This window comes from Moschus berezovskii, chromosome 13 (assembly GCF_049115385.1).
Source record: "Moschus berezovskii isolate FMDL1 chromosome 13, NW_MosBer_1.0, whole genome shotgun sequence".
Classification (NCBI taxonomy): domain Eukaryota; kingdom Metazoa; phylum Chordata; class Mammalia; order Artiodactyla; family Moschidae; genus Moschus; species Moschus berezovskii.
The window spans coordinates 2887247-2909679 of NC_142472.1; the positions used below are offsets into that span (position 1 = coordinate 2887247).

General features: G+C 46.8%; 1 protein-coding gene across 1 annotated transcript in view; it reads right to left on the reverse strand.

The window, feature by feature from the left end:
* The window catches only part of MYO16 (myosin XVI), a 478842-nt gene that overhangs the window by 53073 nt on the left and 403336 nt on the right, over nt 1-22433 (reverse strand). Inside the window, exons 29-31 of the mRNA XM_055426698.2 lie at nt 18002-18098; nt 13049-13295; nt 10119-10387 (exon numbers count right to left, since the gene is read on the reverse strand). Of these exons, the coding sequence (XP_055282673.2) occupies nt 10119-10387; nt 13049-13295; nt 18002-18098 (613 nt within the window). The remainder of the gene's footprint in view (nt 1-10118; nt 10388-13048; nt 13296-18001; nt 18099-22433) is intronic.

The window sequence follows — 22433 nt, forward strand, 5'->3', positions numbered from 1 at the left end:
GAAATCCCCCGAAGCTGGGTTGTTTAAATAATCTAGGGCTTCCCTGGTGAGTCAGTGGTAAAGACTCCACCTGCAGTCAGAAGACCCGGGTTCAATCCCTGGGCTGGGGAGAACCCCTGGAGGAGGAAATGGCAACCCACTCCAGTATTCTTGCCTGGGAAATTCCATGGACAGGGGAGCCTGGTGGGCTACAGTCCATGGGGTCGCAAGAAGTTGGATATGACTGAAGCAACTGAGCAGGCACCCAGGCAAAATGAACACAATTCACCAAAACAATTCAACAAAATTCAACAAAAACAACTGCAGGCACGGAGAGATTATCTTTCTAAAGAACTTTGTGAAAATGATGCCAAGAGTGAGTTTTACAATTAACTAACATACTTAAATCCTAACAAACCATAGGGAAATCAAGAACTAAGAACTTAAGCAGGAACTGAAGTTGGAAAGAAGGATTGTATTTAGAAAAACAAATGAGCATACTATTGTGTATTAGTTGCTCAGTCCTGCCTGACTCTTTGCAACCCTACATGGACATGCAACAGCTACATGGACTGTAGCCAGGCCCCTCTGTCCATGAAATTATCCAGGCAAGAATACTGGAGTGGGTTGCCATTTCCTTCTCCAGAGGATCTTCCTGAACCAGGGATCGAACCTGGGTCTCCTGCATTATAGACAGATGCTATACCATCTGAGCTACTAGGGAAGCCCAAGAGCGTACTATTAGAACTAATTTTGAAAGAGGCAGAAAAACGATTTAAATATGACTCAAAACATTTATTAAAGTTAAAAATTCTAAAAGTCCTTTTCCTAATATTTTTACTCTAAATTATAGTAGATTTTATTGAATACAATTTCTCTGGAAACTGAAATGCTAATTTTAGAAAATTACATACAGTTTTGCTGAAATATCAAAACTTCTCAAAAATCTTGAACTGTTTTACCAATTTGTATTGTGCTCATCTGTAGGAAGTCTTGATCTAAATAAGCACATCTAATTTTGCTGAGTTCCTGAGTTATTTAAGGCAGGCAGCCAGGCTTTTCTGTCATTATGACTGCACATATGAGAGTCTCCACCTCACTTTTCGGGCAACAACTCCACTTCTAGGGTTAAAATGAAAGGCTCTGGAGTCAGACAGACTTGCATTCAAACTCCAGCAGGACCAGGATTCCATGCTGTCATTCATTTAGTTCTGTGTTTAACCAATATTTATTAAGACATATCAGTGAATACACAGAAAACGTTCCCTGCCTTCCTCTGCCCTCTTAGCTGAGCCAGAGAATTTAAAAAAAAGAAGAAAAAAGTTAATTCTATAGCAGTTAGAACATGATATATATTATGAGGTGGGAAAATACAGGCCATAAGAAGGGGTCACAGAATTGTGTGTGTGTGTGTGTACTTGTGGTTGTGGCATTCACGCAAATTATAATTTTAGAAGACCTCTTGGTCACATCCCTCTAAGCTTCAGTATGTGAAAGTCGCTCAGTCGTGTCCGACTCTTTTCCACCTCATGGGTATACAGTCCATGGAATTCTCCAGGCCAGAATACTGGAGTGGGTAGCCTTTCCCTTCTCCAGGGGATCTTCCTAACCCAGGGACTGAACCCAGGTCTCCCACATTGCAGGTGGATTCTTCACCAGCAGAGCCACCAGGGAAGCCCAAGAACACTGGAGTGGGTAGCCTATCCCTTACTCCAGCAGATCTTCCTGACCCAGGAATCAAACCGGGTTCTCCTGCATTGCAGGTGGATTCTTTACAACTGAGGTGTCAGGGAAGCTTCCGTATAGTCATGCATAAAATGGTGATATCAGGAATTATCTCAGAGAAATAAAATGGTGTATGAAAGGGCTCAGTTCAGATGCTGGCACTTTGTAAACACGGAACAAGTGGGAGACATCCAGACGAGAATGGAAAAGAACAAAGCTAATTTTCCGACTCAATGGACACCTTTGGAGGCCAGTATTATACAGGGTTCACCAAAGCAGCCAACTTTTAAGAGCAGAAAATACCCCCAAATGCATAATTCTGTAATTAATGCGCATTATCCCAAAGGCTTTCAATGCGCTAAAGCACAGCAACTCATAAGCTTCTCCCAGAAAGTTAATGAACCAAACAAAATTTTAACATTAGTATTATAGAGTTGTTCTGAAGATCTGAATAATTTAAAGGATGTGTAGCAGACTGTATTTTCCAAAATTGCCTTCAACAATGTTCTTAGTCCCTGCTGCTCTTCCAGAGACTGGAAGCTAGAAGGACCTCTGTGCTGGCCCCATGAATAAAACATGGCGAAAGGAACGCTGCGCTTCCACTGAGGCTGCCCGGCTCCTCCTCTCTCGGGACCTGTGTCTCTGTGGCCCTGATCTCTGCGGGAGAAGTCTGCGGACGCTGAAGCAGCCCTGCTGTGGGGAGGCCAGACAGAAGAGAGATGACAGAGCACCATCTGCCCCGGCCTCAGCTGTCTGCATTTCCCCAGCCCAGACTCCAGAGACCCAAAGAACTGAGCCTGTGGGCTTTCCCGGCCCCGCCACTGTCCAAGTACAGCTTACAGCTGGGAGAGAGCTTGCAGGAGAAGGGCTTAGCTGAGCCAGCCAACTACTAGAGCAGAGAGAGGGACAGACTGACAGACAGAGATACACACACACACACACACACACACAGAGGAGGGAGGAGAATGGCAGTCTTTGTCATGTGAAGGCCTAAAGTTTGGAGAGGTTTGTCACGTAGCAGCAGACAGCGAATGCAGATACTGGAACCTGGAATGCAGTGCTACTACTCACAAGAAACCCAGACTTTAAAAGCCTGGCAGGAGCCTTGGGAAATGGGAGAAATCTTGACGGTACTGTTAGCAGAAGTGTGACCTTCAAGAAAGCTCCTGGTGAGATTTAAAGGGAAGTGAGAAAGATGCTGCATGGGGAAGGAATCATAACTGGCTTTATACCTTTGTGGACAGCTTAGCAACCCTGTCACCTGCAGTAACGTGGACGCTAGACAACACGCTTAAGGAACTGGATGATCTACGACAGATTTCACACAGCGTGTAGAAGCGGACTCCCGGGTACTTCCACTTTCCTGTGGGAAACATGGGAATGAAGCGATAAGCTAAAGAAAGAACCAACTATTAACTGTAAAGGAGCCTGAGATTTCTGAGTTTGAAAATAAAATGGTTTCTCACTGGGCCATCCGGATAGCAGAAAACTTTGAAGTTAAGAAATGCCTTGTAAGCAGAGATTAAATCCAGGGCATTTTCAGGAAAATACGATCTGAAGATGAAGCCAAGGTTGTAACTATGAACCACTTTATTAAGACCCAAGAAAGATTCGACGTGGTGTTTCATGGATCCTTTCAAAGAAACAAAATCACAGGACAGTCTAAGAATATTAGAACCGTATATATAAGATATACAGCCATATAAGAACCACAGTCTAAGAATATTAAGGGTACTGCCCTACAGAAATTTTTCAGAAAAAAAGAAAAGGTAGAGAGGAGATTATCTTAAAGGGATTTGTAAATGTGGCTTTGGGTAAAGGAGTAGAATTTGATTCACAGGAAACGCAACAAAGCTTTTAAGGGAATCGTGTCAGCGCGCAATGAAAAGGAAGGGTCAGTACGAGATAAAGGGATTCTGGTGCCTCAGATTCTGTGAGCAGGAAGCAGGCTGAGAAAACGACCACCCCCCAAACAGAAGCAGCCTCTTGTAGTCTAGGAAATAATACCCCGAGGTAAGACAAGATTCCAGAGCATGGGTCAAACGGCCGTGGGAAATACTTTCTAGGCACCAGGGCCGAATCCTAACCAACGCACGAGCAACATGCTAGTGGTGAGGAGAGCCGGTAACCGCCTTCAGTGGTTAAGGTCAAGGGCAGCCCTAGAGGAGCTGCCCATGCCAGGAGCCTGACCTGGACAGCTGGGGTTCCTGGACCTGATTTTCATGGTGGGATCCAGAACTGGGACTTGAGCTTGATAGTGGGGTGAGGCTTGGGGGAGTTCAGGGGAGGGGTGAGTGCATCTTTGAAGCTGAAGCTCCAACACTTTGGCCACCTGATGTAAAGCGCTGACTTATTTGAAGACCCTGATGCTGGGAAAGATTGAGGGCAGGAGGAGAAGGGGACGACAGAGGATGAGATGGTTGGATGGCATCACTGACTCAATGGACATGGGTTTGGGTAAACCCTGGGAGTTGGTGATGGACAGGGAGGCCTGGCGTGCTGTGGTTCATGGGGTTGCAAAGAGTTGGACACGACTGAGCGACTGAACTGAACTGAGTGCATCTTCCCTGCAGGAGGAAATGGCAACGCACTCCAAGATGCTTTCCTGGAGAATCCCATGGATAGAGTTGCTGGGCGGGCTACCGTCCATGGGATCGCAGCGTCGGACACGACTGAGTGACTGAGCATGCGCCCAGACACGAGTGCATCTGGCATGTGGGAGCGACATGAACTGTTTCGTCCACAGTCAGAGGCAGTCTGTAGTTTCCAAAACTTGGCCACAATCGAGTTCCCAGTCCCATCAAGAGGTAGAACCTTGTGTGGCCCATGTGCATCCTCAGTCGTGTCCAACTCTTGTGACCGCATGGACTGTAGCCCAACAGGTCCTCTGTCTATAGGATTTTCCAGGCGAGAATACTAGAGTGGGTTGCCATTTCCTCTTCCAGGGGATCTTCCTGGCCCAGGGGTCGAACCCACATCTCCTGCAAGTCTGCTATAGTGCAGGTGGATTCTTAATACCTTGGAGCCACTGGGGAAGCCCCAGAATCTACTTCATCTTTCCTAAATCCGGGTGTGCCTCTGGGACTGCCTGGTGGATGGAAGTGGTGGAAGTGATGCTGTTTAACTTCCAGGGCAGGCTCATCAAAGGGAATATACTGACCACTGGGCGTTCTCTTTCTTGGATCATGTGCCTTGGACACGCTGACTGTCCGTGTAAGAAGTCCAGCCACCCTGCAGCTGTCATGCTGCACAAACCAGGTGGAGAGATTCCCTACACACAGAGACGAACAAGCAGTCCCAGGCCCTAGACATTCGGGGGCCAGGGAGGTGCAAGTGACCAGCTTCCAGGTGACTGCAGTTCCCACCTGTGGCTTCGTGGAGGACCCTGAGTGACAGCCCCTCATGGAGATGAGCCCAGACCCTGAGACAGTAATAAAACGATCAGGCTCAGATGCCGATGCTGAAAGCTGCCCAAGAAAACCTGTCCTGAGCTGCTTCACCATCCGGTGATCATCGTGATGGGGAGAGTGTCAGCTTGCTGGGTTTAGAAACTCAGCTCCTCGGGAAAAGCTCTCCGCTGGGAGCTTCTCAGCAAAGAAAAACTGAAGTCATCGCCCGTTCTTCCCGTCCTGGTCTCTGTTTGCAAAGAACAATCCTAGACTTCTAAAAATCGTGCTTTCAAAGAGTTGGCTCTCACTTGTTAATAGTTTGCAAACACATGTTAAAATTTACTGGCTCATAAAATTGTTTCCAGCTTTTCAGGCAGAAAGATAGTGAGAAAAAAAAAAAAAAAAGCCCTGGCCAGACGACCATGTTCACTGGGTGAAAACCTCTAGGAAAGGGCATAAAGCAATCTACTTCAGGGTGACCTAACTACTGGCGTCTCTACGGTTTTTGACCCTCACTCTCCGATTGCATCTCTTTCCACTCCACAGCCTTCTGAGTTCTTTAGCAGCTTTATTCATGAAAGAAAAGATTTTGAACTTGATTTGTGGTCTTGTTCTTATGAATGGTGTTCACACATTTCAAGCAGTGATCAAATTTCCTTCCTATCTTTTGCAGAAGACAGATAATGGAGTGACAGAGTACTAGGTGCAGAAAACTCAGTATTCCCCTTTGGTAAAACATGAATTGGAAATTAGTGCTAATTTACTCTAGCGCCACCACTAAAAGCCTTTGGGTTCTTTGGGCAAATTAGCATAGACGCTCTGAGTTAAGCGCTTCCCTGGTGGCTCAGAGGGTAAAGAATCTGCCTGCAATGCAGGAGACCTGGGTTTGATCCTTGGGTCGGGAAGATCCCCTGGAGGAGGGCATGGCAACCCACTCCAGTATTCTTGCCTGGAGAATCCCATGGACAGTCCTGGAGAGCTACAGTTCATGGGGTTGCAAAGAGTTGGACAGGACTGTGACTCACACTTTCACTTTCTCTGAGTTAAAGTCCCCTCCTGGCTCAGCAGATAAAGAATCTGCCTGCAATGCAACCCACTCCAGTAGTCTTGCCTGGAGAATCCCATGGACAGTCCTGGAGAGCTACAGTTCATGGGGTTGCAAAGAGTTGGACACGACTGTGACTCACACTTTCACTTTCTCTGAGTTAAAGTCCCCTCCTGGCTCAGCAGATAAAGAATCTGCCTGCAATGCAACCCACTCCAGTAGTCTTGCCTGGGGAATCCCATGGACAGTCCTGGAGAGCTACAGTTCATGGGGTTGCAAAGAGTTGGACACGACTGTGACTCACACTTTTACTTTCTCTGAGTTAAAGTCCCCTCCTGGCTCAGCAGATAAAGAATCTGCCTGCAATGCAACCCACTCCAGTAGTCTTGCCTGGAGAATCCCATGGACAGAGGAGCCTGGAGGGATACAGTCCAAATGGTCACAAAAATTCGGATATGACTGAACGACTAGAGACACAGGCATGCATGTCAAAACAACACTACAGTCTCCAGCATCTTTACTTTGAAGAGATGTATATGTTCAATTGAGCAAAAGTGTTTAGAAGGTTCATGAAAAAATTTTAAATGTACAAAAATAAAAAATTTTTTCTCTTTAAATAAATAAAAAGTTAAAAAAAAATCAGTGCTGTCTATAATGCCATATACAGTGACAAGGATGAACCTGGAGATTGTCCTACTGAGTGACGTTAAGTCAGACAGAGAAAGACAAGTATCACATGAAATCACTGATACATGGAATCTGAAAAAAAGGGGTACACGTGAACTTACCTATAAGATGGAAGTAGATTTAAAGAGTTACAGTAGACAACAAACGTAAGATTACCGAGGAGGTAAGGAGGGGCAGGGGTAAATCGGGAGATTGGAGCTGACATACACGCACTACTGTATATGGAGAGGTAACTAACAAAGATCCACCGTGTAGTACAGGAGCTCTACTCAATACCCTGTAATGACCCATCATGGGAGAAGAGTATGAAAAAGAGTGGCTATGTGGACGCGTGTAACTGATTCACTTGGCTGCACACCTGAAACTAACAAAGCACTGTAAATCTACTATACTCCAGTTTAAAAAACACCAGTGCTGTCTGATCGGCTTCTGTCACGATAAGAAACCTCCCACCAGCAGCTCTTGAGTCCCTGGCACTGAGGACTGGGAAACTGAACGTTCAGGCTTTACTTACTTTCAATTATTTTAGACTTAAAGAGCCACTAGTGGTGAGGGGGCACTTTCTGGACACCTTCGGCTCCTGCGATGATGGCCTAAAGACCAGGGCCGCTGCTGACGGATGGTTTGCTAGATGCTGCGGATCGGAGCACGTGAGCCTGAGTCCTAGAGTGACAGATGCCAGCCAGCACACCTGCTCTACCCAATCAGACAGGTAAGTTTTCCTATCTTTAAAGACCCACTTAAAATACCCTGCTCAACGCAGGGATTCACCTGGAGCCTCAGACATGGCGATGGCTGTCAAGCCCTTGGGATTAAGGAAGAAGCACTAATGTGGCTCATGAAGAAGTAGCAGATTTATTGACTGGCCCTGCCTCTAAGATGTGAGTTCCTCCGGGGTGGGCCTCAGTGGGGAGATACCAAAAGCATCTCAGAGCCACCTGTGAGCTGAGATTATGTTCCAAGAACCTATAATTTATATAAAAGTCTTTCAAATCTAATGATATCACAGCATGTTTTCTGAACAGGCAGCATTTAGCAGCTTTCTGATTCTCCATGTAGAAGGAATCTCAGGATTTTATACCTGGGGTCTTTCTTGCTTCCTCTTCATTAGTCTTTTTTTTTTCCTGTCATTTGCTTTTATGTATATTTTTATCTCCTGTGGTTCTTGACTAATATTTTTAAATTGACATTTGTTTTTTTGTTGCACATAGGAGAGACTCTCAACTGCAGCCTCAGCATTTTGTCTCCTTTCCCAACTGTGTGACAAGTTGGCACCTGACTTCTCCAAATTCTCAATTCCAGGGGAGGGAGACTTCTCACATACACACAAACGGAAAGCATATTTAGGCTTTACAGGCTGTTGCAAGGTCTGTTTATACAAATTAATAGAGTTCATGGATGGTGTTCAAATTTGGTTGGGGCCCCATCTTATATACAAGATTGCAAATTTTCCATCTTGTTTATTATTTTTGTTTTCAATTTATGATGCCGTCCTGAGTCTGTTTTTTACATTTTCCCATCTCATTGTGCTGTGCTGTGCTAAGCTGCTTCAGTCATATATGACTCTTTGTGACCCCCATGGACCGTAACCCACCAGGCTCCTCTGTCCATGGGATTCTCCGGGCAAGAATACTGGAGGGGTTGCCATGCCCTCCTCAGGGGATCTTCCCGACCCAGGGATCGAACCTGTGTCTCTTATGTCTCCTGCACGGGCAGGTGGTTCTTTGGCCCTGGGAAGCCCCTCCCGCCTCATTAGGCTTAGCCTTTTAGATGCTATTCTTCCTTTCCTAACATAGCTCCCCGGCCCCAGTTTGATTTCAACCACAGCAATCTTCTCTATAACCCGCTGCAGAAATCTACAAGCAATACTGGTGAAGTGGGGCCTGGTCTACCTTCTCAGGGAGTGTATTCAGGACTTGCAGAGACTGTAAGACCCTTCTAGTTTGTCTTGGATGCTGGGAAGAAGAAAAGGGCTTGTTCCTTTGGAAGGCCTCTTCTATTGATGTTCATGTCTAAATCCACCCGAAGGCTCTCCTCCAGAACAGTCTCTCTCGTGCTTTTCTGTGTCCCTTATTATCATGATGCTGAAAACACACATTTGCCCTCTTCTCCCCAAAGTAACAAATTTCTCCTTCATCTCCATCTAAGCATTGCTGTAACATGACTCACACATGACAACAGCAATTAAAAAAAAAATTCTCCTGAAGATCTATTCTTTATAAAGTAATGGATGAAGAGCATCTTTGAAGATTACTAGGGTCAAGTACTTGCTGTGAAAGATCTCACAGACCAGATTTCTGGTCCATGGTCTGCCCATCTCCTTGGTGTCAAAGATGAACTTATGGCTTTGCTGAGCTTTTGCATTTTTGGCTCATTTATTTACCAAAGAGTTTGTGTTCCCTCCTCTGTTCATGTAATATTTTCCAATGAAACCTATGCCGCCATCTCAACTGGAGTCTCACCGAGCACCACCACCTCTTCCTCTATTTCCCCCTGCAGCTGCGGTCTTCTAAAATACTCTGCGTATTTATCTGTCTCTCGTGTTTTCCATCTGTCTCCCCGACTAGAGTGCAGGCCCCAGGAGGAAAGGTATCTTTGTTTCATATATTGTGCATCCTCCTGGGCCTAGAATAGGGCCTCACATTCCAAGGGTGATAGCTAAAATCTGTGATGTTGTTAAAATATTCTGCAAAGAATGACTGCCTCTGTACTTCATAATTCTAAAAATTAGTAATTAAGCAACAATACCACATGAACTAACCTATGATAAGTTTACTTGAGAATAAAGTGTGGTCTCGCATAAATGTGTCCAGGCCACCAACTCAGAAGCTTTGTTGTCTGGTCTCCAAAATGTCACTCACTGAGTTCTGCCGAGTCACGTTTCTCCCCTGCGTGAATCCCTTCACTTACTGTGTGCAGATGAAGCAGGCTTAATTTTTAATTAGATTGTGATAACAGGGAAGCTGGATGAATCTCTTTAGCTTTCTAATTCGCAAAACTTTACATGGACTAGCGACCGACTTTCTGAACTGTTCTGTTTGAGGCGCCTCATTGGATGTGGAAGTCGGGATAGGAGTGAAGGAAAGCGATATATAAGTAGCTTTTCCCTAAGAGGCTTAGAGATTTGAATTAATATTCTTTATCTTTAATGATTAAGGGGCCCCTGGCAAGCCAAGGATGGATTTAATTCTATTAAAAATATACCAGGGCGGCAGCGCTGCACGGGGCACCCAAAGGCCGGAAGTCAAGCATCCATAACCCAGCGGGCAGCCCCCTCCTCCCCCAGGGCTGACCTTCACTCGCCGAGTCCCTGGCCGCAGCCCACAGGCAGGCGCTCACAGCCTCGTAGGAGGCGCTCAGCCGCGTGGCGGGGTCCCTCTTTGGCTTGGGCGGAGGCTGTTTCCGTGGCGACGGGAGGCCGCCGCCGTCATCCAGGCTGAACGCCGAGTGCAGAGAAGGCCTGGGGGACAGGCCGGCCAGGGCCTGGGCCAGGCCGTCCGCTGCCGCGGGGGCTGGGACGGGGCTGCAGTGGAGGCGCCTGGGTCCACTCTTGTCTTCAGCCCTGGGGGGAGAGAGTGAACACACAGAGCCCCAGCGGAGGGACCCAAAGGCATCGCTCAGATGGCAGCAGTGCACCGCTCAAGCACACGTCATCTCGGCCCTCGGGTAATTCAGCCTTCCCGCCAGGCTGGAGGGTGCCTGCGGCGCTCCGGTACCCAAGGCCGGTACCTCTAGAGGCAGCCCCTCCATCCTTCCAGCCCCGCTTCCCGACAGATAAGCACGTGCAAACCTCACCATGATTACTTCAGAAAAACATCTCACCCAAACCAAGACGTCTCAAGGAGTGCCACGTTTGCCATTAGGCATTCGCTGAGTCAATTTTTCACACTCCGATTATTAAGCAAATCAAAAAACCAGAATTTCAATCTGAATGATAATTTCTGGGAAATCCATCTTAGCAGAGTTACTGATGCATCAACTTCTGGGAGTTCATCACTGTTCATCCTTGCAAAAGAGTATATACTTAAAATGATCAAAGATTTTAATCTTCCCTGTCTCTCTCTTTCTTTCCCTTGCCATTTAAATTCCATCAGCAATTATTTAATTATGTGCAGAATTGTTATTTTTCTTCTGTGGCTCCATCTGGTTGCCCAATGCCAAGTGAACTGCTGGTATTCAATAAATAAATAGACGAATACTTCTTCACTTAATTTTATAGCAGGCAAATGAATACATGATGAAATTGAGAAATTGGGGTGGCTGTTTAGCTCCAGCAGAGAAAATAATAAATATTATTCTGGAAGTCATATAAAATTAATAGTTATCTGGTTAAAAAAAAATTTCCTTCTGGCTTCACATGTCAATGTAATCGTGTGCGAGGGAGATGCCAATGCGTTCATTTCACAAGGAGTCTCGGAGCATTTGTTTTTATAATTATATCTTTGTGTGGCAGAGAACCAACAGGGCTGGGATGCACTGCCAGGCAGATCAGACGCCCATGTAGGAAATGAACGAGCTGAAGATGAAAGTGTGGCACTCGGAGGATAATTTGTTTTCCCTGTAATGTTTAATTACAGTTTTCCGTACAAAGGGACTTTTTTCAGCATTTAATCACTGAGATATTTGAAGCTAATTAGTGAGAGACACACCACCATTTCCACTTTAATAAAAAATCATTTGACATCGCAGTCAAGGCCGAGGGGGGTGGTCATCTGCAGTGAGGAGCAACTAGATATTGCTGTGTTCCTAGGGAGAAGGATCTCCCTGAGACTTTGGGAAGGTCATGTACACACTGCTATATTCAAAGTGGAAAGCCGACAAGGATCTACTGTAGAGCACGTGGGGCTCAGTGTCACAGTGGCAGCCTGGATGGGAGGGGGCTGGGGGAGAATGGATCCGTGTATGTGTATAGCTGAGTCCCTTCACTGCTATTCGCCTGCAACTATCATACACTGATAATCGGCTGGGCCCAAAGACGAAATAAAAAGCTAGAAGTCTGGGGAAAAGAAATCTTCCTGACAGCAAATTAGGATGGAAAGGACTAGGGAGGGCTATCAGTCACGAGTGTCTTCATTTGTCACAGAGAGACAAGAGTGGTGACGTGGAGAAGGACCTGGATTTTTTCACTTGTCTATTTCAAGCTCAGCATCCACTACAAACTCTAAAAGCTTTCCCTGAAGCTTTCCTTACTGGCAAAGAAGATGAGAAAGCTTTCTAAAGGAAATATAATATAGGCCACCACTGATCAAGTTCACTGCTTTCATGTTTTTAGAGCGGCTTCTCCATTTTGGGGGTCAAATTTTCAGACGTTTCCGTGAGTCAGCCTTATTTATACATATGACACTTGTGTAAAGATGTCGAGACCCCGGCTGCACAGTTTTGCTAAGATGGAAATATTAGATGACTTGAAACTTGGTTGGTGACGGACTTCCCTGGTGGCCCAGTGGTAAATAATTCGTCTGCCAATGCAGAGGACATGGGTTCGATCCCCAGCCCCAGATTATCTCACATGCTGTGGGACACCTTGGCCTGGGCTCCACAACTCCTGAGCCGGAGCCCTAGAGCCTGTGCTCCCCAACAAGAGAAACCGCCATGATGAGAAGCCCACTCACTGCACCTTGCGGGTGGCCCTCGATACCCGCTCACCGCAACCAGGGAAAACCAGTGCGGCAACACAGACCCAGCACGGCTGATACATAATGAAGTAAAAAATTAAAAAAAAAAAAAAAATCTTGGTGCTTGAGGTGGCAAATGATGCGGGCATTAGTGCAGCAATTATTTCCCATGACCTGAACTAACACACGGAGCATCCATTTTCTAGAAGGAAAGCCCAAGCAATGTGTCCTTTCAGAGGGCAGGAGGTTTCACTTTACACAGTGGGCAAGCATATGTGAGTGTCCTTCTCCCTGTGGTCACATGTGATTGAACTTTACATGGAGAGCTGTCAGCACGGGGACTCCCTTGGGGGTCCTGTGGTTAAGACTTGGCCTTCCAAAGCCACGGGGTGTGGGTCTGATCTCTGGGTGAAGGAGCTAAAATCCCACTGGCTTCGTGGCCAAAATACCGAAATATGAAACAGAAGCAATATCGCAACAGACTCAATGAGGACTCTGAAAATGGTCATATAAAAAAAATATTTTAAAAGCACTACGGGCATTTTCTTGCCCCTCCCCACCCCGATGAACCACGTGGGTGACGGAAGCTGGACGCCACCCGCCTTTACCTTTTGGGGCCTTCCTCCTGCTTGCCCCTGGCCTCCAGCTTCTCTTTGTGGAAAGCAGTGTTCATCTCGTTCCGGAGCCGGTCATTCTCGCGGGCTATGTCCGAGGCGTTCTGAACGACCAGGGCGTCATAGGTCTTCAGCCCCAGGTCCTCTGTGACCTGCAGGAAGCTGTTGATGGACGTGACCTCCTGCTGCCGGACTCTCCTTTTCTGATCCAAGTGCTGGCGAGCTAAAAATCCTCTGACCACTTCAGTGAAAGAACACAACCGTGGGTCAGAAATCCAGACGTACACCAACAAGCCACAGATACATCATGTCTAAGAATAAGTGTTAGTCGCTCAGTCGTGTCCGACTCTTTGCGACCCCATGGACTGCAGCCCGCCAGGCTCCTCTGTCCATGGGATTCTCCAGGCAAGAATACTGGAGTGGGGTTGCCATTTCCTCCTCCAGGGGATCTTCCCAACTCAGGGTTCCAAGCCAGGTCTCCCACATTGCAGGCAGAATCTTTACCATCTGAGCCACCAGGGAAGACATCAAGTCTGAAGAGCTCTAAGATAAAATATTCTTCACCCAGTCTAAGACTTTACTGGAACATTCTAATGTTGTCTTAGAAAGGATACCCACACGTTTAGGAATGACAGCAGTGGAGGTAAAAACCCTTACCCTGACTGAGCAGGTAATATCCTAGCAAAGCTCCCGCCTTCTGTGGTCATGGTCTGGACATTGATGGAAGGAAGTCCAAACCCCAGAGGATTCTGGGTGTGTCCCCAGTGCACCAACTGCATTATATCAGATTATAATGGAAACCTCTGAGGCCCCTGGAAGTAATCTCTGAGAATGTCAAGCACATACTGTTCACAGGACTGGGATTTAACTCCTAGAAAAACCAGCTCTGCATTTAAGGCTCTGGAAGAGATTGTGTAGGAATATGGGGCATCCTTCTGCTTTCTGGGGAAGCAGGGCTAGAAAAACATACAAGAATCGGGGAAAAACAGGTGGGTGAACACACTTTGAAATCACTAATATGTCAGTAACAAATGTAAGACGTGCAAAGAAAAATCATGCCCGCTGTTCAAAGGCACTGCCACATGCCAGGCACCCCATCCCGTCTTTCAAGGCCCAAACTCAACGATCACTGATGTACCCACCCCTTCATTCTGTGGGCTTTCCAGGTGGCCCTAGTGGTAAAGAATCTTCCTCCCAATACAGGAGATGCAAGAGACATGGGTTCGATCCCTGGGTTGGGAAGCTTCCCTGGAGAAGGAAATGGCAACCCACTCCAGTATTCTTGCCTGGGAAATCCAACAGGCGAAGGAGCCTGGCGGGCTAGAGCCATGAGGTTGCAAAGAATCTGACATGACTTAGCAACTCAACAACAACAATAAATCTTCATTTTGTACCCAAAGAAACAGAAGCTTACTGAGGTTAAGAAAATTCCTCCAAGTAGACACAGCCAACCAACAGTAGAGGCCAGGGTTCAAATCTCTGCTCTTACGAGGTCAAACTCCATCATGCAGCCCTGGAGACATGCTCTGTAGCTCTCCAGATCGGATCACAACAGGGAAGGTGTAAAGAAGTGTGTTTGGGATCAATACGAGGGAGAAATTTCAAACAATGAGCAAAGCTGGTAAATGGATCAGGCATGTCATGGGAAAGACGGTCAGTTTCCAGTCCCTGGGCAAGTTCAAGAAATAGGATGGGCCCTGCTCAGGGAGGCTCTGACAGGTGTGGGGGGTGGGGGGATTCCAGTTAGATGCCCAGATGCGTCTCTTCCCAGTCTGTTTCTAAGACTAGAAGGAGTTGTTTGGATTATAGGAAGAGCTATAATTGTAGGGAAAATTAATGCGGGCATGTGCGCAGTCGCTCAGTCATGTCCGACTCTTTGCAATCCCCATGGACTGCAGCCCGCCAGGCTCCTCTGTCCATGGGGTCCTCCAGGCAAGAATACTGGAGTGGGCTGCCATTCCCTTCTCCAAATGTGGTATAAAGACACTCTGTTCTCCTCTGTAGGGAGGAAATTACCCTGCAAAACATTAAGTGTTTTAAAATATTTCCTGGCTATGGAGGATAAATGTGTGGGTATCTACATATGTGTAGGATATTTACTTAGATACCCTGACTCTACTCAAATTGTTAATCAGCTATACCACAGTACAAAATGTTTTTGGTTAATAAAAATAAATTTTAAAATATTTTAAAGGGTGGGAAGGTGAACACAACTTTCTACAATTGTGGCTTCAGAGGCAAAATATATACAGATGTCTAAAATGCTCAAGGCCTTTTTTTTTTTTTTCAGACGGCAATACTAAATGTTTAGTTACTTTGGAATGTGGTTGTATTAACTGTAGAAACAGTCATGCTGAATTAATCTAAAAGAGAAAAAGATTAAACAGTGAAAGGTACCATCAGACTTCAGGAATATAAAATGCAGAATAAAATGCAGAAATATTAACCATGTGACAGGCACAGGGAGAGAGAAGCAGAAAGCCTCAAACTGGCCAGTTGACTCACTCATTTAAAAAAGAGAGACTGTGACGTTCGGAAGCTGAAGGGGAGGGTATATTCAGATGTCAGTCTCTCAGAATAAAGAGATGGTTAACGCGGACAAGCCAGATTTCCGCCCTCTGACTGCAGAAGGACAATTCATTGGCTTTGTGTTCACCTGGGAATCCGCTGTCTACTGTTCAGGCTTTGTTTTCCCGGACTTCACGCCAGTGATCTTTGAAAAAATTTTTTTAAATTGTAGGAGTTGCTAAAATGTGGCATCTTTACTACTAGACAACTAATGAACTAGATCTGCCACAAATAGGTAATTGATTCTGTCTCTTTCTGACAACTCCATGCAGGGTAAAGTTTTCCTCCAGTCAGAGGAAACCTTCCGTTGGGAATAATCTGCAATCGAAATGATTAAACTTAAGACTGAAAGTTACAGCTTTCTTCCACCTAATATTTATAAGGAAAAATTGAGAACTCTTGAAAAACTGGAAATAACTCCAGATGCTATAACTTCTGAGTGGATTTCACGTATGCAAAAAAGACCGAAGCTACGGTTCCAAGAGATGTAAAAATAAAAATCAATAATTAAATACTTTGCATTGAAGAGCCTGTAAATTTTCCCAAAAAATGCTTTTACAGCCATTACTTCATTTATGCAATAGAAAATTATGGTTTTTATCTTGATGCCATTTTTAAAAACCCATTCTCGATTTTTATCATTAGAGGTAAGGAAAGAACCACTGTTCTGCTCATTTCTTGTTTCAGCTCTGCAGGGCTCAGCGACTTAACACTGGTAACCAACTCGAGGAGGCACTTCTAGTGGGCACCCCTGCTGGAGGGCAGAGTGCACAGTCCTCTAATTACAAGTTCCAGGAGAAAGTACATGTTAGTTGCTCAGTCATATACAACTCTTTGAGACCCCATGGACTGTAGCCTGCCAGGCTCCTCCACCCATGGGATTTTCCAGGCAAGAATACTGGAGTGGGTTGCCATTTCCTCCTCCAGGGTATCTTCCCAACCCAGCGATCAAACCTGGGTCTCCCACATTGCGAGCAGACTTTTTATCATCTGAGCTACCAAGGAAGCCCCGAAAGAGTGATGTGTATAATGAAGGACTGACTCCACAGCCCAGGGGCTAGCATACTCAGTCCCACCTCCAGCCTGAGGCTGCAAATACACATCAGACTCAGGGGGTCTGGTGCGGGCGGGGCCTGAGACTGCATTTCTCACCAGCTCCCGGGGGGGATGCCAGGTCTGACCACACAAACAGGAACTGCAAAGGTCGTGGTCAAGAGCAGACCTGGGAGCCCAGCCTTTCCCTACACTGTGTATGTAAACTATACGTGGCTTAGTCACTCAGTTGTGTTCGACTCTTTACAACCCCATAAACTGTAGCCCACCAGGCTCCTCTGTCCATAGGATTCTCCAGGCAAGAATACTGGAATGTGTTGCCACTCCCTTCTCCAGGGGATCTTCCCAACCCAGGGATCTAATCTGTGTCTCCTGCACTGCAGGCAGATTCTTTAACATCTGAGCCACCAGGGAAGTCCACAAAGGAGGCCAGATCAGCCTAACCTGGACAGAAGCAAGGAGCGCACACAGCTGGGAGTTGGCCCCATCCTCACCGGAGGCTCCTCCCACCACCCCCATTTCTAGGCTGGTCAAAGTGACCTCAGGGGACCAAGCAGAGAGCCGGCCACGTGGTCTGGGGTTTGGAGGAGTGGCTGCCAGAGGCTGACTGCAGGAGTAGCCCAGGAATCTGAATGCAGAGCTGCGCCCAAGTATCACCTGGGGCTTTTCCCCACTGCAGGCTCGGAGGCACACTCTCCTACTCCTGTGCTTCTTGGAGGATCAACAAACTGGGTATTTTCAAGGTGTCCGTATGAGCGTGATCAGTCACTTCAGCGTGTCTGACTCTTTCCGACCCCATGGACTGTAGCCTGCCAGGGTCCTCTGTCTATGGGATTTTCCAGGCAAGAATATTGCCATTTCCTCCTCCAGGGGATCTTTCCAAACCCAGGGATCAAACCCTTGTCTCCTGTGTCTCCTGCATTACAGGTGCATTCTTTACCCACTGAGCCAACAGGGAAGCCCATTTTCAAGGTGAGGGATGCATCCATTAAAAGATACGTGTATCGCCTCTTCCAAATTATGGCTTAGGTGACAGTGAGGTACAGAACTGCAGATGGGATGACCATCAAGTAAAGCATAAGCCACGTTTGCACACTCTGACCTAGAGACAGGCAAACAGCCAACTTAGCGGCAGTGCTTTCTGAACTCCGGAAACCGACTGATTTGCCCGAAGGTGGCGCCACGGGATGGACAGACGTAGGGCCATGGCAGGGTCCTCTCTACCGTAGGACCCCCGAAGATTTAAATGTGGGGGTTCACTCGATGGCTTGTATTTCACAGTTCAGCAAAGTTCAGAACTGTGACTGTGAGGTGTGTGACTGTTACCTTTTTGGCAGGTGATAATTTTTCTCTGCAGCTGGCGGCACAGATCGTTCAGCTGGCTGGCGTGCCAGTATTTCAGGAACACTTTCCGAACTCCAATCTAAAACGCAAACAGCAGGGAGACATTTAGCAGCAGGAAGATGCCAAAATAACAATGGGAAAATATTCAGGCAAGAGATTTTTTTTTTTTCAGAAAAGGATTAGCAGGAGCAAAGCTAACAAAAGTAATTCCAGTACCTCTTCTATTTTTTTAAAACAGTTTTCCACTTAATCAAAATCTCAAAGCTTTTGCCCTAATAAGTATGTTTGCTGTCTGTAAACAGTGTCACTAATGTTTGCAAATACCCATCCACTACAGTTGGGGTGGCTGCACCAGGCAGTCGAAAGAAAAACACTGGTCTTGACTCTTTATTGGAAGATACAGCCATTCCCATAAATGAATTCCCAAGTTCCAGAGCTAAACTCTTATCTTTCCTCTTTTTCAATCCTTTTCTTTCCTCAACTCACAGTCAGGAGGGCAAGCCTGTGAAAAGGGAAAAAAATGAACAAACAAAAACCATAAACAAAACCTACTTAAACCTGACACGTGGATCTGTTCATGTCGATGATTTTTTCCAACTACTCCATAAATCATTATAAACCCAATGTTTACACAACTGCAACTACAGAACCGCAGCACAAAAGTAAAGCACCTCCACACAGTCTCCCAGCAATAACCTTCTCGAGGTCTGCCTGAACAGCGGCTACAGCGTGAACACCCTTGTTTAGGGTTTTTAAAAAGGGAATTTAGGCGTGTTACCGAATCAGCTTCTACTAAAAGCTCTGGTGGTAGGCAAGTTGGTCCAAATGCTCCACTATCGATGAACACAGCTGCCAGAGAATGTTCTTAAAAGCACATAACAAGCCAGAGCCGTGCATTTTTACGGTAATTTTCCGGTGTGTTGTGCTTATTTTCTAAGAATTCACAGGACTGGGGTAGGTGTGAGGACTGTCCTTCACGATGGAAATGCTCACAGTCTCTAAGGGGAAGCAGAAGCGAATCACTGCAGAAGAGCCTGGGAAATACTAAGATGAAGGGGCTGTGGATGCTCAGAGGGGATGTCCTGTTAGATAAAAAAATACGGCTCGGGCAGACCTTGTGATACTGTTCACAGTCATCTCCTTAGCACTGGAGACAGACACCATGGAACGCGCACTCCCAAGCATGGGCTGTGGGCACTGACACGTTGACCCCTGCAGCCTGTGGCCGACCTCACAGGGACACGAGGCTGGCACGGGTCTAAACACCATTAGGTATCAGAGAGGCTGACAGGTCAGACGGGCCATCAGAATGCGGAGCCCGAGGTGACGTTATGAAGCTTTTCACGTGGAAACTGAATTGACTCCAGACGTACTTTGTCATTTTACAGAGATCAAACCAGGCAATCCTAATGGAAATCAACCCGGAATATTCCTTGGAAGGATTGATGCTGAAACTGAAGTTCCAATAATTTGACCACCTGATGCAAAGAGCCAACTCGTTAGAAAAGACTCTGATGCTGGAAATGATTGAGGGCAGGAGGAGAAGGGGACAACAGAGGATGAGATGGTTGGATGGCATCACTGACTCCATGGACATGAGTTTGAGCAAGCTCAGGGAAATAGTGAAGGGCAGGGAAGCCTGGCGTGCTACAGTCCATGGGGTCACAAAGAGTCTGAGATGACTTGGTGACTGAACAACAAGAATCTTTCCATCTAGCTTTCCTATAGGCCAGTTTGCTGTCTTCATGAAACACAGTTTTGCAAGAGATTGAGACCCGAATCTTGCATTTCCGCAGCCGGGCTAGCTCTTGGAACGGGCAGGGAAAGCCCTCTCCACTCTCCTGTTCCCGAGGCTCCTGGTTGACTAGATGTCCTCCTTCATTTAGCTTTCTTTTCGTTGGTTGAGGTACGAGGCAGGCACTTGAGTGGGTGGCCACAGAGAACTGGTGCTTTCCCCCCATTGTACTGCCATTCTGTCTCCCCAGTTATTTTCCATAATTCATAGTTGTTTTTTTTTCCTTCCCAACTGCTGACTTATTTTGGCAGTCAACAGGAAGAACAGTTGGTACTGTCTGTGAGCGCCACGGAGCAAATCTGTGAGACAGGCACTGGGGGGGCACGTCATCTGTTCATTGCTGATGGTGGAATGCAGCTCACTGTGGATGCGTGTGTGCCAAGTCACTTCAGTCGTGTCCGGCTCTTTCTGACCCCGTGGACTGTAGCCCACCAGGCTCCTCTGTCCATGGGAGTCTAGGCAGGAACACTGGAGTGGGTTTCCATGCCCTCCTCCAGGGGATCTTCCCGACCCAGAGATCGAACCCACATCTCTTATTTCTCCTGCATTGGTAGGGACTTCCCTGGTGGCTCAGACGGTAAAGAATCTGCCTGTGATGCAGGAGACCTAGGTTCATTCCCTGGGTCAGGAAGATCCCCTGGAGAAGAAAATGGCTACTCGCTCCAGTATTCTTGCCTCGAGACCTCCATGGACCGAGGAGCCTGGCGGGCAGGCTACAGTCCCTGGAGTCACACAGACATGGACATGACTGAGCAACTAATACCTTTGCTTTCTTCACCACTAGTGCCACCTGGAAGCCCGCGTGACTCACGAGAGGAAACTAAATCCCCAAAGCGAAGTCTGTGCAAACTTGCATTCTGAAACAAAACTCCCAAAGCGTTATAGGTAGCGAGGTATACAGCAGGCAGCCTCAGTAATGAGCACTGCAGGGCGCTCGCCACGGGGTGAGCCCTCAGAGTGGAGGTGGAAGGGCGGAAATACAGTTCTTCTCCCTTAACTCGGTGGAGACCCTGGGTGGGAAGAGAGCTGGGTGGGATGGCTAAGATCTCTTCTAGTGATATTTCTCACAGCCACTCCAAAAATTCCAACTAGGTGGATCTTGAAAACTTTGCTGGATTTGAGGATACAAAAAAAAACTTCCAGGGATGATGGGAAAAGATGAAAGTGGGACAGGAAAACTAGGCAAGGAGCAGAAAACAACAAACAGGCTTGAGGTACAGCTGTGGAAAGGGAGGAGGGAGGAGGCTACACCTGTTACGCATGGCCACACTGGGAAGCATATTCCAGGGAAAGCATAGACACTTTCCTGTGAACACTGGGTATACACTGGAAAATTTAAGAGGAGGCCATCTAACTTTTTAACAATTATTCTGGAAGTGTATGAAGTCCCAGAAAGTCAGAAAAACAAATACCGTATATATTGTTTTCCTAGATCCCACATACACGTGGGATCTAGGAAAACGGGACAGCTGCGTCTATCTGCAGGGCAAGAACAGAGATGCAGATGCAGAGAGACGTGGAGGCCGGGGGGAGGGGGGGGAAGGCAGGGTAGGGTGAGCTGGGAGACTGGGGTTGACATATATACACTGCCAGGTGTGAAACAGGTCGCTTGTGAGAAGCTGCTGCGTGGCACAGAGAGCTCAGCTTGGTGCTCTGTGATGACCTAGAGAGGTAGGATGGGTAGTCCCAAGAGGGAGTGGAAATATATATTCATAAGGCTGATTCAGTTCATCGTACAGCAGAAACTAACATGACATTGAAAGGCAACTATAGTCCAATTAAAAAAACAAGAAAAAACTGGCTTGAGAATGGATTGTTGGGTATGGTTTTGGCAGGACACTATAATGGGATCAAGGATTCAGTTTTGGAAGATCCCACAACCACTGCTTGTTTGTTGGCTGATTTCTATTTGTCCTGGGCCCTGCCTCCAAGAGTGGATTTTAGATGCCTGTTTCTGCCCATCCGGTAGGGCCTGCATGACCTTCATCTGCTTTCCCAGAGCAGCCGATGAACGATCCTTAGATTCTCTCACTGTGCTGCAGTAGGTATTCACCACCACACGTGGATATTTACATCTCTGGAAGAAAGTGAAGAAAGACTCCTGAACTTCACAAGCAGTAGGGTTTTGATGAAGGTGACCGATTAGAAACAGAGGGTGAGGAATTTTGAAGTCTTGGTAAAAGGTGAGTCGGAGAAACAGACGATAATGTGTTCAAGGATGAAAAGAAGGTATGATGAACACTGAACACATAAGCCGGGAGTGGAAGTCATTCAGCAAATTGGAAATAAGACCTGGGACTCAGTAGGTGATACGAAAAAATTAAAAAGACAGAAGGCAGAAGGTTGGGCACAATGATGCAGCTATTTAGCTGATCCCTCTCTTCCCTGACAGCTCAATTGGTAAAGAATCCACCTGCAATGCAGGAGACGCCGGTTCGATTCCTGGGTTGGGAAGATCCCCTGGAGAAGGGAAAGGCTACCCACTCCAGTATTCTGGCCGGAGAATCCCAAGGGGTCTCAGAGTCGGACACAACTGAGCGACTTTCACCTTCTCCTCTACCAGGGCTTTCCCGGTGGTCCTAGTGGCTAGCATCCATGGGGGCCTGAAGAGTCGGACAC